General features: G+C 47.4%; 1 protein-coding gene across 1 annotated transcript in view; it reads left to right on the top strand.

Moving 5' to 3' along the window:
- LOC143286380 (soluble guanylate cyclase gcy-31-like) overlaps positions 1-18,597 on the top strand; it is a 131,291-nt gene that overhangs the window by 101,110 nt on the left and 11,584 nt on the right. Inside the window, exons 13-14 of the mRNA XM_076593921.1 lie at positions 17,612-17,768; positions 18,325-18,434. Coding sequence (XP_076450036.1) covers positions 17,612-17,768; positions 18,325-18,434 — 267 coding nt within the window. The remainder of the gene's footprint in view (positions 1-17,611; positions 17,769-18,324; positions 18,435-18,597) is intronic.

Below are 18,597 nucleotides of genomic sequence, written 5' to 3'. Positions count from 1 at the left end.
TACAATGTACTGTGGGGGGAGGGGGGGGGGGTTGGAGGTATATTCTGTCTGTCTTCTGACCGTCTCAGTGAAAACCACTGTGTATACAATGTACTGTGGGGGAGGGGGGGGGGGGGTTGGAGGTATATTCTGTCTGTCTTCTGACCGTCTCAGTGAAAACCACTGTGTATACAGTTTCAGTTTCAGTAGCTCAAGGAGGCGTCACTGCGTTCGGACAAAACCATATACGCTACACCACATCTGCCAAGCAGATGCCTGACCAGCAGCGTAACCCAACGCGCTTAGTCAGGCCTTGAAAAAAAAACAAAAAAAAACAAAAACAAAAAAACGGGGGAATAAATAATAGATAAGCTTGCATAAATAAATAAATAATAATTATAATATAGAAAAAGGTAGTAATAATATTAGTAATACTAATAAAATGATAATAATAAAACATAAATAAATAAATAAATAAGACAACAATGGTGATAAATAAGCAAATAAATGTAAAATATGAAGACACACATTCACACATACACCCACACATGCATAACAGAAATGCACCAGACATGCAGTTTCACATATATGAAAGCACAGTCAAATACATATAAACGTACATGAGCTCCAACACACACACACACACACACGCATTACCGTGCACCTCCTCTACCCCCCTCCTCCACACACTCATTTCTAGTCTAAGTATCGCAGCTTCCACGGCACACACACACACACACACACACACAAACACACACTCACAGAGATGAACACTTACTTGTACAAGCACATATGAAAGCACAGTCAAATACATATAAACGTACATGAGCTCAACACACACACACACACACACACACACACACACACACACACACACACACACACACACACACACATTACCTTGCACCTCTTCTACCCCCTCCTCCACACACTCATTTCTAGTCTACGTATCGCAGCTTCCACGGCACACACACACACACACACACAAACACACACTCACAGAGATGAACACTTACTTGTACAAGCACACACACATACGCCCATATCTCCCACCCCCAACCCCACACACGTACATACAAAGATATATATATATATATATGTGTATACAATGTACTCTTTGGGGCGGAAGAGGGTGGGGGGAGTTGGGGGATGTCCATAAGGTGCTGTGTGTGTTGGGGAGGAGTTGGGGGATGTCCATAAGGTGCTGTGTGTGTTGGGGGGGGGGAGTTGGGTGATGTCCATAAGGTGCTGTGTGGGGGGATGTCCATAAGGTGCTGGGGGGGGGGGGGAGTTGGGGGATGTCCATAAGGTGCTGTGGGGGGGGGGGAGTTGGGGGATGTCCATAGGGTGCTGTGGGGGGGGGGGGAGTTGGGGGATGTCCATAGGGTGCTGTGGGGGGGGGAGGAGTTGGGGATGTCCATAAGGTGCTGTGGGGGGGGGAGTTGGGGGATGTCCATAAGGTGCTGTGGGGGGGGGAGTTGGGGGATGTCCATAAGGTGCTGTGTATGTTGGGGGGGGGGGGAGTTGGGGGATGTCCATAAGGTGCTGTGGGGGTGGGTGGGGGGAGTTGGGGGATGTCCGTAAGGTGCTGGAGGGGGAGTTGGGGGATGTCCATAAGGTGCTGGGGGGGGGAGAGTTGGGCGATGTCCATAAGGTGCTGTGTATGTTGGGGGGGGGGGGGGGGAGTTGGGGGATGTCTATGAGATGCTGTGTATGTTGGGGGGGGGGGGAGTTGGGGGATGTCTATGAGATGCTGTGTATGTTGGGAGGGGGGGGGAGTTGGGGGATGTCTATGAGATGCTGTGTATGTTGGGGGGGGGGGGAGTTGGGGGATGTCTGTGAGATGCTGTGTATGTTGGGAGGGGGGGGGGAGTTGGGGGATGTCTGTGAGATGCTGTGTATGTTGGGAGGGGGGGGGGAGTTGGGGGATGTCCATAAGGTGCTGTGTATGTTGGGGGGGGGGAGTTGGGGGATGTCCATAAGGTGCTGTGTATGTTGGGGGGGGGGGAGTTGGGGGATCTCCATAAGGTGCTGTGCATGTTGGGGGTGGGGTGGGGGGGAGTTGGGGGATGTCTATAAGATGCTGTGTATGTTGGGAGGGGGGGGGAGTTGGGGGGAGTTGGGGGATCTCCATAAGGTGCTGTGCATGTTGGGGGTGGGGGGTGGGGGGGAGTTGGGGGATGTCCATAAGGTGCTGTGTATGTTGGGGGGGGAGTTGGGGGATGTCCATAAGGTGCTGTGTATGTTGGGGGGGGGGAGTTGGATGTCCATAAGGTGCTGTGTGTGTGTGTGGGGGGGGGAGTTGGGGATGTCCATAAGGTGCTGTGTATGTTGGGGGGGGGAGTTGGGGGATGTCCATAAGGTGCTGTGGGGGGGGGGGGAGTTGGGGGATGTCCATAAGGTGCTGTGGGGGGGGGGGTGAGTTGGGGGATGTCCATATGGTGCTGTGGGGGGGGAAGGTGGGGGATGTCCATAAGGTGCTGTCTCGGGGAGGAGTTGGGGGATGTCTAGAAGGTGCTGTCTGGGTGGGGAGTTGGGGGATGTCCATAAGGTGCCTGTCTGGGGGGGGGGGAGTTGGGGGATGTCCATTAGGTGCTGTGGGGGGGAGGGGGGGACGTCCATAGGGTGCTGTGGGGGGGGGGGAGTTAGGGGATGTCCATAAGGTGCTGTCTGGGGGTGGGGAGTTGGGGATGTCCATAGGGTGCTGGGGGGGGGGGTGGAGTTGGGGGATGTTGATAGGGTGCTGTGGGGGAGGGGTGGAATTGGGGGATGTCCATAAGGTGCTGTCTGGGGGGGGAGTTGGGGGATGTCTATAAGGTGCTGTCTGGGGGGGGGGGGAGTTGGGGGATGTCTATAAGGTGCTGTCTTGGGGGGGGGGGGAGTTGGGGGATGTCCATAAGGTGCTGTGGGGGGTTTGGGGGGGGAGTTGGGGGATGTCCATAAGGTGCTGTCTGGGGGATGTCTATAAGGTGCTGTGTATGTTGGGGGGGGGGGGGAGTTGGGGGATGTCCATAAGGTGCTGTGTGGGGGGGGGGGAGTTGGGGGATGTCTATAAGGTGCTGTCTGGGGGGGGGGGAGTTGGGGGATGTCAATAAGGTGCTGTGTATGTTGAGGGGGGGGGAGTTGGGGGATGTCCATAAGGTGCTGTGTGGGGGGGGGGAGTTGGGGGATGTCTAGAAGGTGCTGTCTGGGGGGGGAGTTGGGGGATGTCCATAGGGTGCTGTCTGGGGGGGGAGTTGGGGGATGTCCATAGGGTGCTGTGGGGGGAGGAGGGGATGTCCATAGGGTGCTGTGGGGGGGGGGGAGTTGGGGGATGTCCATAAGGTGCTGTGTGGGGGGGGGAGTTGGGGGATGTCTAGAAGGTGCTGTCTGGGGGGGGAGTTGGGGGATGTCCATAGGGTGCTGTCTGGGGGGGGGGGAGTTGGGGGATGTCCATAGGGTGCTGTGGGGGGAGGAGGGATGTCCATAAGGTGCTGGGGGGGGGGGGAGTTGGGGGATGTCCATAAGGTGCTGTATGGGGGGGGGAGTTGGGGGATGTCCATAAGGTGCTGTGTATGTTGGGGGCGGGGAGTTGGGGGATGTCCATAAGGTGCTGTGTGTGGGGGGGGGGGGGAGTTGGGGGATGTCTAGAAGGTGCTGTCTGGGGGGGGAGTTGGGGGATGTCCATAGGGTGCTGTCTGGGCGGGGAGTTGGGGGATGTCCATAGGGTGCTGTCTGGGGGGGGAGTTGGGGGATGTCCATAGGGTGCTGTGGGGGGAGGAGGGGATGTCCATAAGGTGCTGTGTGGGGGGGGGAGTTGGGGGATGTCCATAAGGTGCTGTGTGGGGGGGGGGAGTTGGGGGATGTCTAGAAGGTGCTGTCTGGGGGGGGAGTTGGGGGATGTCCATAGGGTGCTGTCTGGGGGGGGGGGAGTTGGGGGATGTCCATAGGGTGCTGTGGGGCGAGGAGGGATGTCCATAAGGTGCTGGGGGAGGGGGGAGTTGGGGGATGTCCATAAGGTGCTGTGTGGGGGGGGGGGGGAGTTGGGGGATGTCCATAAGGTGCTGTGTATGTTGGGGGGGGGGGAGTTGGGGGATGTCCAGAAGGTGCTGTCTGGGGGGGGGAGTTGGGGGATGTCCATAGGGTGCTGTGTGTGTGGGGGGGGAGTTGGGGGATGTCCATAAGGTGCTGTGTGGGGGGGGGGTGTTGGGGGATGTCCATAAGGTGCTGTGTGGGGGGAGTTGGGGGATGTCCATAAGGTGCTGTCTGGGGGGGGGGAGTTGGGGGATGTCCATAAGGTGCTGTCTGGGGGGGGAGTTGGGGGATGTCCAGAAGGTGCTGTGTGTGTGTGTGGGGGGGGGGAGTTGGGGGATGTCCATAAGGTGCTGTGGGGGGGGGGGTTGGGGGATGTCTATAAGGTGCTGTCTGGGGGGGGGGGGAGTTGGGCGATGTCCAGAAGGTGCTGTGGGGGGGGGGGGGGGAAGTTGGGGGATTTCTATAAGGTGCTGTCTGGGGCGGGAGTTTGGGGATGTCCATAAGGTGCTGTGGGGGGGGGGAGTTGGGGGATGTCCATGAGGTGCTGTCTGGGGCGGGAGTTGGATGTCCATAAGGTGCTGTGGGGGGGGGGGAGTTGGGGGGAGTTGGGGGATGTCCATAAGGTGCTGTGGGGGGGGGGAGTTGGGGTGGAGTTGGATGTCCATAAGGTGCTGGGGGGGGGAGTTGGGGGATGTCCATAAGGTGCTGTGGGGGGGGGGGGAGTTGGGCGATGTCCATAAGTTGCTGTGTGGGTGGGGTGGGGGGAGTTGGGGGATGTCCATAAGGTGCTGGGGGGGGGGAGTTGGGGGATGTCTATAAGGTGCTGTGGGGGGGGGGGAGTTGGGGGATGTCCATAAGGTGCTGGGGGGGGAGTTGGGGGATGTCCATAAGGTGCTGTGTGTGGGGGGGGGGGGAGTTGGGGGATGTCCATAAGGTGCTCTGTGTGTTTTGGGGGGGGGAGTTGGGGGATGTCCATAAGGTGCTGTGTTGGGGGATGTCCATAAGGTGCTGTGGGGGGATGTCCATAAGGTGCTGTGTGGGGGGGGGGGAGTTGGGGGATGTCCATAAGGTGCTGTGTTGGGGGATGTCCATAAGGTGCTGTGGGGGGATGTCCATAAGGTGCTGTGGTGGGGGGGGAGGTGGAGGTATATTCTGTGTGTACAAAATACTGCATGGGTGGTTTGTCTGCGGTTTGTGTGTGTGTGTTTGTGTGAGTGTGTTTTTGTTTGTTTGTGTGTGTGTGTGTGTTTTATTATTTGTGTGTGTGTGTTTTTGTTTGTTTGTGTGTGTGTGTGTGTTTTTGTTTGTTTGTGTGAGTGTGTGTGTTTTTGTTTGTTTGTGTGAGTGTGTTTTTGTTTGTTTGTGTGTGTGTGTGTGTTTTATTATTTGTGTGTGTGTGTGTTTTATTATTTGTGTGTGTGTGTGTGTGTTTGTGTGAGTGTGTTTTTGTTTGTTTGTGTGTGTGTGTGTGTGTGTGTGTGTGTGTGTGTGTGTGTGTGTTTTATTATTTGTGTGTGTGTGTTTTTTTGTTTGTGTTTTTGTGTGTGTGTGTTTTTGTGTGTGTTGTTTTGTATGAGTGTGTTTATTGTGTGTACACGTTTCTTTGTGTGTGTGTGTCTGTCTGTCTCTCATTCTCTCTCAATCTCTTTTTCTCATTCTCTTGATTATTTATGCATTACCCACGATGATAAAAAAAATTTATCTTGTCATGTCTTGTCTTGTCTGTCTGTCTGTCTGTCTCTGTCTCTCTCTCTGTCTCTCTGTCTCTGTCTCTGTCTCTGTCTCTCTCTCTCTCTCTCTCTCTCTCTCTCTCTCGTCATTAATTTTTCGTTCATGTTAGCTTATTCTCATTCCAGTGTTTGTTTTTCCATTTATTCATTTAGATATCCACCCATCCTTCCACGCTGGTATTGATCCTTTCTTTTTCTCTTCACATGAGTTATGCAATTATTACGTTCCTCTGTGTGGGGGGATGAGGTGGGGGGGGGAGAGAGAGACAAGTGCACATCCATTGGTTAATGGTGAGAGTAAAACTGAAACTGACGGGGAGTAATCAGCTTGTACAAAAGACAGGCACTGCAAGCTGTTGTTGCCCCCTTGGACCATGAAACGCACATCTGTTGTGCCTGTTCACAGTTGACATCGGGAAACATGCGAAGCTGTTTGGTTTATTTTTTCACTCGTCTTTTACTCGTCTTGAATGACCGGTGCCTGTTCACAGTTGACATCGGGAAACCTGTGAAGTTGTTTGGTTTATATTTTCACTCTCAGTTGACATCGGGAAACCTGTGAAGTTGTTTGGTTTATATTTTCACTCGTCTTGAATGGCCGGTGGATGTTCACAGTTGACATCGGGAAACCTGTGAAGTTGTTTGGTTTATTTTTTCACTCGTCTTGAATGGCCGGTGGATGTTCACAGTTGACATCGGGAAACCTGTGAAGTTGTTTGGTTTATTCTTTTACTCGTCTTGAATGGCCGGTGGCATGAGGTTCGTTGTTCTCTCTGTCCTCACAATCATTTCGCTGTCACAGTCAGGACATGCAGGTGTTAAGGGAAATGAGCGAGCTGACAGACTTGCTGGTAACGCAACAACAACGAGCGGCCTACATCTAGGAAAATCGAAAATCCTCAGAAAAGTCAAAGAATACCAAAAAGAACAGGTACAAGGCCATCACACCATCGATAGCCCCAAAGAAATAAAGGTAGAGAGAGGGAGCGGCCGTAAGTCTAGCATGAAAGGAAGAGCACGATACTTTGCAAATCAAACAAATATCGGCATCATTTCCAAACCAACATTGCGCAAATTTCTTCAAAACGGAACAGTCTCTGTGGGCTTTTCCAAATGCAATAGACTGAGCAACACGCTAGACGCCACGTTCCTGGCATCAGATCTTTTCCCATCCGTCTTGCGGCCAATCAGTGGAAGCCTGTGTTTGTGTGTGTGTGTGACTTGACTTGACTTGACTTGACTTCATTTATTGTCATAAAATCCCGAAGGATTAATAGACACAACAAAGAACAAAGGGAACAATGAAATAAACGGTCATCTAATACGCATGCACTGAAATACATAGTTGGCAAGTGTTTTTTGACAGTCATCGCAGGTGAATAAATCACTTGGTTTTAGTATATTGTTTTGTATTTTTCTAGAGATCACATTTGATTGATGATCATACTGCTGTATAGTTGTGATTAGATGGCTTCGCAAATTATGAAATAAGATACACGTACCTAAGAAATGCAATTCATCTTCAACAACTTCACATATAGCACATGACCTCTCTTCTCTGGGAATGTTTGCATATCTTCCTCGTTCGATGTTTAAATAATATATGTGTGTGTGTGTGTGTGTGTGTGTGTGTGTGTGTGTGTGTGTTTGCGTGCATTGGTGCGCGAGTGTGTAAGTGTACACATGTCAGGAGAGCTCTGTGCACGTGTGTGTGTGTGTCTGTGTGTGTGTGTCTGTGTGTGTCTGTGTGTGTCTGTGTAGGCTGTATGTTTTACATTTATTTGCTTATTTGTTTATTTATCATTATTGTCTTTTTATTTTATTTATATTTATTAATATTGTTGCTGTTTTTATTATTATTAGTAGTAGTAGTAGCAGTATCATTTCTGTTTATTTATATATATATATATATATATATATATATATATATATATATATATATATTAGATATTTATTTACCTCTTTTTTTTCTTTCTTTTTATCAAGGCCTGACTAAACGCGTTGATTTACGCAGCTGTTCAGGCATCTGCTTGGCAGATGTGGTGTAGCGTATATGGATTTGTCCGAACGCAGTGACGCCTCCTTGAGCTACTGATACTGATACTGGTGTTACTGGTTCCCAGACCTGATTTGGTCATGAGGAGCGCTGCACTGCTGAACGCTTCACTGACATTGTCCATTTCTGGCAGTCACGGGATGGGGCCTGAGGAGCATTGTCCATTTCTGGCGGTCATGGGATGGGGCCTGAGGAGCATTGTCCATTTCTGGCGGTCATGGGATGGGGCCTGAGGAGCATTGTCCATTTCTGGTGGTCATGGGATGGGGCCTGAGGAGCATTGTCCATTTCTGGCAGTCATGGGATGGGGCCTGAGGAGCATTGTCCATTTCTGGTGGTCATGGGATGGGGCCTGAGGAGCATTGTCCATTTCTGGCAGTCATGGGATGGGGCCTGAGGAGCATTGTCCATTTCTGGCAGTCACGGGATGGGGCATTGTCCATTTCTCGTGGTCATGGGATGGGGCATTGTCCATTTCTGGTGGTCATGGGATAGGGCCTGAGGAGCATTGTCCATTTCTGGTGGTCATTGGATAGGGCCTGAGGAGCATTGTTCATTTCTGGCAGTCATGGGATAGGGCATTGTCCATTTCTCGTGGTCATGGGATGGGGCATTGTCCATTTCTAGTGGTCATGGGATGGGACATTGTCCATTTCTGGCGGTCATGGGATGGGGCATTGTCCATTTCTGGTGGTCATGGGATGGGGCATTGTCCATTTCTGGCGGTCATGGGATGGGGCATTGTCCATTTCTGGTGGTCATGGGATGGGGCATTGTCCATTTCTGGCGGTCATGGGATGGGGCATTGTCCATTTCTGGTGGTCATGGGATGGGGCATTGTCCATTTCTGGCGGTCATGGGATGGGACATTGTCCATTTCTGGTAGTCATGGGATGGGGCATTGTCCATTTCTGGCGGTCATGGGATGGGGCATTGTCCATTTCTGGCGGTCATGGGATGGAGCATTGTCCATTTCTGGCTGGTCATGGGATGGGCCATTGTCCATTTCTGGCGGTCATGGGATGGGGCCATTGTCCATTTCTGGCGGTCATGGGATGGGCAGCTTGTCCATTTCTGGCGGTCATGGGATGGGGCATTGTCCATTTCTGTGGTCATGGGATGGTCATTGTCACATTTTGGCGGTCATTGTGATGAGCATTGTCCATTTCTGGGCGTCATGGGATGGGCATTGTCCATTTGGCGTCATGGGATGGGCCTGAGTTTCGACATATTCTCTGTCCACTCAGTGATTGTTAGTGATGATGTCTGTCCACTCAGTGATGATGTCTAGTGATGAGTCTAGGTCCAATCAGTGTGATGTTAGGATGATGTATGTCCAACTCAGTGATGATGTCTGTCCACTCAGTGATGATGTCAGTGATGATGTCTGTCCACTCAGTGATGATGTTAGTGATGATGTCTGTCCACTCAGTGATGATGTCAGTGATGATGTCTGTCCACTCAGTGATGATGTTAGTGATGATGTCTGTCCACTCAGTGATGATGTCTGTCCACTCAGTGATGATGTCAGTGATGATGTCTGTCCACTCAGTGATGATGTTAGTGATGATGTCTGTCCACTCGGTGATGATGTCAGTGATGATGTCTGTCCACTCAATGATGGTGTCTGTCCACTCAATGATGATGTCAGTGATGATGTCTGTCCACTCAGTGATGATGTCAGTGATGTCTGTCCACTCAGTGATGTCAGTGATGTCTGTCCACTCAGTGATGATGTCAGTGATGTCTGTCCACTCAATGATGTCAGTGATGATGTCTGTCCACTCAATGATGTCAGTGATGTCTGTCCACTCAGTGATGATGTCAGAGATGTCTGTCCACTCAATGATGTCAGTGATGATGTCTGTCCACTCAATGATGTCAATGATGATGTCTGTCCACTCAATGATGATGTCAGTGATGATGTCTGCCCACTCAGTGATGATGTCAGTGATGATGTCTGTCCACTCAGTGATGATGTCAGTGATGATGTCTGTCCATTCAGTGATGATGTCAGTGATGATGTCTGTCCATTCAGTGATGATGTCAGTGATGATGTCTGTCCACTCAGTGATGATGTCAGTGATGATGTCTGTCCACTCAGTGATGTCTGTCCACTCAGTGATGATGTCATTGATGATGTCTGTCCATTCAGTGATGTCTGTCCACTCAGTGATGATGTCAGTGATGATGTCTGTCCACTCAGTGATGTCTGTCCACTCAGTGATGATGTCAGTGATGATGTCTGTCCATTCAGTGATGATGTCAGTGATGATGTCTGTCCACTCAGTGATGTCAGTGATGATGTCTGTCCACTCAGTGATGATGTCATTGATGTCTGTCCACTCAGTGATGATGTCATTGATGTCTGTCCACTCAATGATGATGTCAGTGATGTCTGTCCACTCAGTGATGATGTCATTGATGTCTGTCCACTCAGTGATGATGTCATTGATGTCTGTCCACTCAGTGATGATGTCATTGATGTCTGTCCACTCATTGATGATGTCAGTGATGTCTGTCCACTCAGTGATGTCAGTGATGATGTCTGTCCACTCAGTGATGATGTCAGTGATGATGTCTGTCCACTCAATGATGATGTTAGTGATGATGTCTGTCCACTCAGTGATGATGTCAGTGATGATGTCTGTCCACTCAGTGATGTCAGTGATGATGTCTGTCCACTCAGTGATGTCTGTCCACTCAGTGATGATGTTAGTGATGATGTCTGTCCACTCAGTGATGATGTCAGTGATGATGTCTGTCCACTCAGTGATGATGTCTGTCCACATCTTTCACTGTCTCGTCTCCTTCCCCCAGCACTGTTCCCTGAAGGATGTCTGGAGAGCCCGTTGATCTTGTCACGTGGCCACTCTATCCCATGTTCCTTTTTTTCACTGTGGTCAGTAGGTCTTCATGCCGACCAATACGCTGTCTGATGGTTAATCATTTATTTTTCTTAATTCATTGTTTGTTTTTTTGTTTTTTGTTGTTGTTGGTTTTTGTTTTCTGTTGTTTTTTGTTGTGTGTGTGGGTGTGTTTTTTTGTGTTTTTTGTTTGTTTGTTGTTGTTGTTTTTTGTTGTTGTTGTTTGGTTCTTTTTTGCTTGTTTTTTGTCCATTTATTCATATCATCGCCATATAATCTGTTTGTTCATATGTGTTTGTTTACTCATTCAGTCGTTGATTCATTTTGTTAGGCCAACAAAAATTATTGGTTGTTGAAAATAATAAGTAATCGATCAACGGTCTATCTTATTAACCCCTAAACTGCTGTTGACGTGTGTGCTCGTCAGTGAAGTGCTGTCAGCTGAGACAGACATAGTGAAGGGCTGTCAGCTGAGGCAGACACAGTGAAGGGCTGTCAGCTGAGACAGACACAGTGAAGGGCTGTCAGCTGAGACAGACACAGTGAAGGGCTGTCAGCTGAGACAAAGTGAAGGGCTGTCAGCTGAGGCAGACACAGTGAAGGGCTGTCAGCTGAGACAGACACAGTGAAGGGCTGTCAGCTGAGACAAAGTCAAGGGCTGTCAGCTGAGGCAGACACAGTGAAGGGCTGTCAGCTGAGGCAGACACAGTGAAGGGCTGTCAGCTGAGACAGACACAGTGAAGGGCTGTCAGCTGAGACAGACACAGTGAAGGGCTGTCAGCTGAGGCAGACACAGTGAAGGGCTGTCAGCTGAGACAGACACAGTGAAGGGCTGTCAGCTGAGACAAAGTGAAGGGCTGTCAGCTGAGGCAGACACAGTGAAGGGCTGTCAGCTGAGGCAGACACAGTGAAGGGCTGTCAGCTGAGGCAGACACAGTGAAGGGCTGTCAGCTGAGACAGACACAGTGAAGGGCTGTCAGCTGAGACAAAGTGAAGGGCTGTCAGCTGAGGCAGACACAGTGAAGGGCTGTCAGCTGAGGCAGACACAGTGAAGGGCTGTCAGCTGAGGCAGACACAGTGAAGGGCTGTCAGCTGAGACAGACACAGTGAAGGGCTGTCAGCTGAGACAAAGTGAAGGGCTGTCAGCTGAGGCAGACACAGTGAAGGGCTGTCAGCTGAGACAAAGTGAAGGGCTGTCAGCTGAGGCAGACACAGTGAAGGGCTGTCAGCTGAGGCAGACACAGTGAAGGGCTGTCAGCTGAGACAAAGTGAAGGGCTGTCAGCTGAGGCAGACACAGTGAAGGGCTGTCAGCTGAGACAGACACAGTGAAGGGCTGTCAGCTGAGGCAGACACAGTGAAGGGCTGTCAGCTGAGACAAAGTGAAGGGCTGTCAGCTGAGGCAGACACAGTGAAGGGCTGTCAGCTGAGGCAGACACAGTGAAGGGCTGTCAGCTGAGACAAAGTGAAGGGCTGTCAGCTGAGGCAGACACAGTGAAGGGCTGTCAGCTGAGGCAGACACAGTGAAGGGCTGTCAGCTGAGACAGACACAGTGAAGGGCTGTCAGCTGAGACAGACACAGTGAAGGGCTGTCAGCTGAGGCAGACACAGTGAAGGGCTGTCAGCTGAGGCAGAGACAGTGAAGGTCTGTCAGCTGAGGCAGGCGCAGAGAGCTGTCAGGTCAGGGTGTCAGTAAAGTGCTGTCAGCTGAGGCAGACACACAGGACTGTCAGCTGAGGCAGGCACAGAGACCTGTCAGGTCAGGGTGTCAGTGAAGTGCTGTCAGCTGAGGCAGACACAGAGACCTGTCAGGTCAGGGTGTCAGTGAAGTGCTGTCAGCTGAGGCAGACACAGAGACCTGTCAGGTCAGGGTGTCAGTGAAGTGCTGTCAGCTGAGGCAGGCACAGAGACCTGTCAGGTCATGGTGTCAGTGAAGTGCTGTCAGCTGAGGCAGGCACAGAGACCTGTCAGGTCATGGTGTCAGTGAAGTGCTGTCAGCTGAGGCAGACACACACAGCTTACAGGTCATGGTGTCAGTTGCTGTCCTTTGTTTGGAGTTCTTCCTTTGGGGGTGCCTTGGACTTTTGTTCAGCAAAATCAGTGACAGCCCTTAAAAGAACAAAATTTCTTCATTTTCGTCTTCGCTTCTTCTTCATCACCATCCTCCTCCTCCTCATCATCATCATCTCCATCTTATTCTCCTTCTTTTTCTATCCCGCAGTCTCAATACCTGAGGGGCAACACAGATGACCTGGCAACCAGTTCTCTGCGTTTCTTTCTGTTGCTCCTCCCTCTCTCTCTCTCTCTCTCTCTCTCTCTCTCTCTCTCTCTCTCTCTCTCTCTCTGATGTTATTGACCATAACCTATTACTGAGAAAACTAACACTTTATAGAATTTCCGAACATGCTTTATCTCTCATCAGATCATTTCTCACTAATCGCCAACATACTGTTTCTCTAACCAATGCACAATCTGGATTTCAGACACAACTATTTGGTGTTCCTCAAGGATCAGTGCTTGGTCCCCTTCTTTTTTCTTTATATATTAACGACCTTCCTCTATCTATTACGAGAGGCTTGTGTGAACTTTTTGCTGATGACACCTCTGTTCATTCGAATCACTCTGACCTGAAAGAATTATCTATTAGCCTTAAAGAAAATGTTGATGAGTTGGTCAGATGGACGGAACAAAACCACATGGCTTTAAACGAGCAAAAAACTAAATACATGATAGTTACTTCTCGACAAAAACGACAAAATATTGATTTTAGTATACCGTCCATTTATATAGGTGATAAGAAGATAGATGAAGTAAGTAATCACAAAGTTCTGGGAGTAACCATAGATAACAACCTTTCCTGGACACCTCATATTGAATGTTTATGCAAGCAAGTCTCCCAAAAAGTGTTCCAGTTATCTAGAGTTAAGCATTTTCTAGATATTAATGCACGAAAACTGTTCTACCACGCACATATTCAGTCTTCGATAGATTATGCATCCACTTTATTCGACCTTTGTAGTGCCAGTACATTGAAGCCACTAGTCAGAATTCATAAGCGAGCCCTTAAAGTTGTACTCCTAAAATCTTCTACACTGACACCCGAAGACTACATTACACTTGATATCCTTCCCCTAACATACAAACTGCAATACAATAAAGCAATTATGATGTATCGAATACAAAATGGATTTGCTCCTTCTTCACTAACTGCACGGTTCCCCTTGAATCAGTCCAGATATACAAATAATATCATTATAAAAAAACCAAGAATCGATCTGTTTAAAACTAGTCTGGCATACTCAGGGGGGACACTTTGGAACTCCTTACCAGAATACATTAAAAATATAAGCAGTATCAGCTCATTTAAATCAACATACAAAACTTTCCTTTTTAAAAGCCTGAACTCAAAGGTAACACATAACAATATCTGATTTATTCTCTTCAAGTCAATAACTGTGGGGGATTTTTGTGTTTTTTTTTTTCTGATAATGTTTGGTTGTCTCACTGATGTCTTAGTTTGTCTCTGTGTGAGTAGTATATCATGCCTGACTTCTTCTTCTTTTTTTTTTATCTCCCCTTGTAACATTTGTTTCCCCGAGTGTGCGAATGTGTATGTGATTCTGTTTGTGGTCGATGGACTATCCACCCCCCACCCCCCACCCCCCTTACCTTCCTTCTTTTAATTTTTTTTTTTTCTATTTTTATTTTCATTTATTTATTTATTTATTTTTTTTTTAATAGTACTTAATTCTTTTTTTTTCTTCTCTTTTTCTTGTACTTGATAATTGCAAATTTGTGCGTTTTTGTTTTCTTGTTTTGTGTGCGTGTGTGTGTGTGTGTGTGTGTGTGTGTGTGTGTGTGTTTTCTTCTTGTTTCTCTCTTTGTCCAGGGCTGGGTGGAAAAAAGCATGTGTACTTGCTTATCTCATTACCCTGGTGAAATAAAATTTCGTTTCGTTTCGTTTCGTTTAGTCCATCACCCAGCAGGTTAATCGGTACCACTCATAGTGGCAAGTGTTATCATATATTTTTGGAACCGTCTTTGTCCATAGACGTCAGAAAATCATGATATTGTGAACGTAGCAGCTTTCTGCCTGTTATCACGTGATTTCTAACCCCACCCTACCGCGCCGAGAACGCGCACCGTGATCAAGCTCTGTTCTCCCAGAGTCTAAACCATTGAAGATAGAAAAACCATTATTGAACAAAAAAGATGTATAATAGCATGCTAAACAACTTTTGTTCTTATAAGTATATCAAATTATTATTTGTTTGTGAAATGTAGTGGCGTTTTAAGGATTTCATGACGTATTCACACAAAATTCGGCATGTCGTCTTTTGTCAAAGTTAAATCGTTAGATATAGGAAGACACTTTATGAAGCAAAACGAAGCGCATGGTACTTGGGAACAATTTTAATTCTCATAACACTATCAAAATGTTGATCGTTTTGGAAATATAATCACTTTTGTGAGTGTCATCAAAGATTACGCAACACGACAAAATTCTCGGTTTGTGTTCTGCTCTGCCTAAATGGTTGCAAAGAAACAAGTACTACTAAACAAGAAGATGTAGAATAGCACGCAAAACAACTTTTGTTCTTATACATTTATCAAAATATTATTTCGTTCATGAAATGTAGAGCCTTTTTGAGGATTTCATGGCAAAATTCACACAAAATGCGGCACTTCGTCTTTTGTAAAGGCTACCTAGTAAGATATAGGAAGACATATCTAGAAGCAAAACGAAGGGACTTGTGAACAACTTTTATTCTCATAAAACTATAAAAATGTTAATCGTTTGGGAAAAATCATGGCTTTTGTGAGTTTCATCAAAAATTACGCAACTTGGAGAAATCAGACTCATTTTCATCACATTTGTAAGTCTGTTGGTGGATGATACACTGGTCAGCTGAAGACTTTAATCCAGGTCTTCCTTCAGGCGGAGCTTCTGCCATGATGGTACTGGATCCTTATCAATCAGAAGTACTTCTGGTGGTCAGTACTGCCCTCTGACGCTGTCTGAAAGACACAAACACAGGAAAAATATAGATTTCACTTTCTTTATGTTAATCCCTATATCATAAGAATGTGCGATAATTTCACATATCAGATGATAAAAACAAGGGTTGCTGTTTGATTTACCTTTAATAGATTTAGCTCTTCAAGTATTGAAAGCTTGTGTAGCTGATGTAAAAACATGGATGGACAAAAACAAGCTAAAGCTCAATGAAGACAAAACTGAACTCTTGGCCGTTGGAGACCTAACTCGTCTTAAGGCAGCAGAAAAGGACCCAGTTACGTTTGACCCTGCTTCAGTAGCATTTCAAACATCAGCCAAATACCTGGGTGTATATCTCGATCAAACCTTGACTATGAACGACCAAATTCCATTCTTGTGTCGCTCATGTAATTTTCATCTCTGAAGGCTAGCCTCAGTCAGACCCTACATAACAGAGAAACGTCTGGTTTAGTTGGTTTCCTTATTTGTCCTGTCCAGACTGGATTACTGCAATTCCACTGGATTACTGCAATTCCACTCTCGCAGATTTACCATCTTCCTCCATCAACAGATTACAGAAAATTCAGAACAATGCTGCACGACTGGTTCTCGCCAAAAAGAAATCTGATCATGTTACACCTTTGCTGAATCGGTTACACTGGCTTCCGATTGAGTCCCGCATTCGCTGTAAGTTAGCGACACTCGCCTTCAAACATTTTGACAAGTCTCTTCCATTGTATCTTTCCTCTGTATTGGAAACATATGAACCGCACAGAACATTAAGATCCAGTCCTGAAAAGCTGCTTAAAGTTCTAAGGACTAATCTGGAATGCGCTGCAAATAGGTCTCTCAGAGCTCAGTTCCCCAAATGTGGAACTCTCTACCTTCATCTCTTAGAAATTCCTCTGATCTACATTCCATTAAGTCAGATCTGAAAACTTACCTTTTCTGTAAGCATTTTTGTTCTGAGCGGAACGGTTAAACCAAGGTATGCCTGTCAACAAGTATCTTTGTACTAGTATTTTTAGTCAGTAGTCCTGTTTTAATGCATTGTGTATTTTATGTAGTTTTGGTCTTAGATGTGATGGCATTTTTTCTATCTGGTTACTTTTAATGGGCGTGTGTGTGTGTGTGTGTGTGTGCGTGCGTGCGTGCGTGCGTGCGTACGTGCGTGCATGTGTTTGTGAGGGTAAAGTGCTCTGGTACGCGTGTGTAAGTGTGTATGCATGTTAGTATGTCCGAACAGAATTATGTGTTAGAAAATAAGAAATATCTTAATGTTTATGCAATTTTGTTTTTAGTGCAGTTGATTTTTAATGTCAGCGTGTGTGTCTGTGTGTGAGTGTGTGTGTGTGTCTGTAAGGGAGGGACATACACACACACACACACACACATATATGTGTGTGTGTATGTGTGCGCGCGCGCGTGTATGTGCGTGTGAGTGTGTGTGTGTATGTTCTATGAAATGCATTTTGTTTTAATCTAAGCCTTATTTACTTCATAGCTTTTATAATCTGATTCATCTCTTAAGTGTGCTTTTTCATTCATATGAACACACTGGATGTTTTCCGTTGTCAGATAGCGGTTGGTGTGTTTTTTAAGGCATGTTTATAGTCAACTGGATGATGTAAGGCGCTTTGAGCAGCATTGGTGCTGGATATCGCGCCATAGAAAAACTGTATTATTATTATTAAGGTTTCATCACGTTTTAATCATCGATTTTTTTTTTAACATTGCACAGGGCAGTTGATCATGTTTTACACAGAAAGACGCTATATGAAGTAGTAGTAGTACTAGTACTAGTAGTAGTATTCTTTCTGTTATTGTTATCATCATCATCATCATCATAATGGTGGTTGTTATCATTATCATTGTTGTTTTTTTACCTTTCTCATTATTATCATTGTTATTATTGTTGTTGTTGTTATCATCATCATCATTATAATCATCCTCACCACGGCCACCCAGGTGGAGACGATCGGCGATGCCTACATGGCAGTGGCGGGAGCACCAACAGTGACAACTGACCACGCGGAGAGCATGTGTGACATGGCTCTGGACATGTTGGCCGCCATGCCTGACCTAAAGGACCCCTCGTCCAATGACAGCATGAAGATCCGTATTGGTCAGTCTGTGTGTGTCTGTCTGTGTCTGTGTGTGTGTGTATGTGTCTTTTGTTTTATACAGCAGATGTGTTGCGTACAATATGGACCAGTCCACTCGATTTGACGCCTCCTTAACACTGAGACTGTGCTAACGTGAGGAGGAAGACTGCGGAATGGTCAAGACGTTTATCTGCCACTGGAAAAGAACTCATAGCATCATAGGTGTTGTCCTCTGGCAAATGCCTGTGGAAGAAATCCACTAAATCCACTCGAGACACACGCACGCACGCACGCACGCACATATATCATAGAGATAGATAGATATCCATGCATTCAATGCCTGACAAAGCACGTTGGGTTATGCTGCTGGTCGGGCGTCTGTCTAGCAGACACGTGGTGTGGCGTCTATAGATTTGTCTGAATGCAGTGACGCCTTGAGAAACAGAAACTGTAAGTTTACACAGCAGATGTGGTGCAGCGTGTGTATAATCATGGACCAGTCTGTGCACTTGCTGGTGACACCTGAAAACTGTCACTGAAACCGTGTTGGTGATATTGGTGTTGCTGCATGTGCAGGTATTCACACGGGGTCCACAGTGGCGGGAGTGGTGGGGCTGAAGATGCCTCGTTACTGTCTGTTTGGGGACACCGTCAACACCGCCTCTCGCATGGAGAGCAACGGGGAGGTAAGGCCTTTTCTCCTTCAAAACTCAGAACTGTTTTTATTACACATGGGCCTGGGGTCACAATAACAAAAGAGGACTGGGATCGGGGCGGGGTCAGAACGAAGGTGCATTCATGACCATCCTGCATGCAGAACAATTGTTGACGTTGAAGATTACACTATCA

This window comes from Babylonia areolata, chromosome 10 (genome assembly GCF_041734735.1).
Source record: "Babylonia areolata isolate BAREFJ2019XMU chromosome 10, ASM4173473v1, whole genome shotgun sequence".
NCBI classification, from domain to species: domain Eukaryota; kingdom Metazoa; phylum Mollusca; class Gastropoda; order Neogastropoda; family Buccinidae; genus Babylonia; species Babylonia areolata.
Note: the sequence above shows the minus strand (reverse complement) of the source record. Positions and strands in the feature narration are given on the sequence as shown.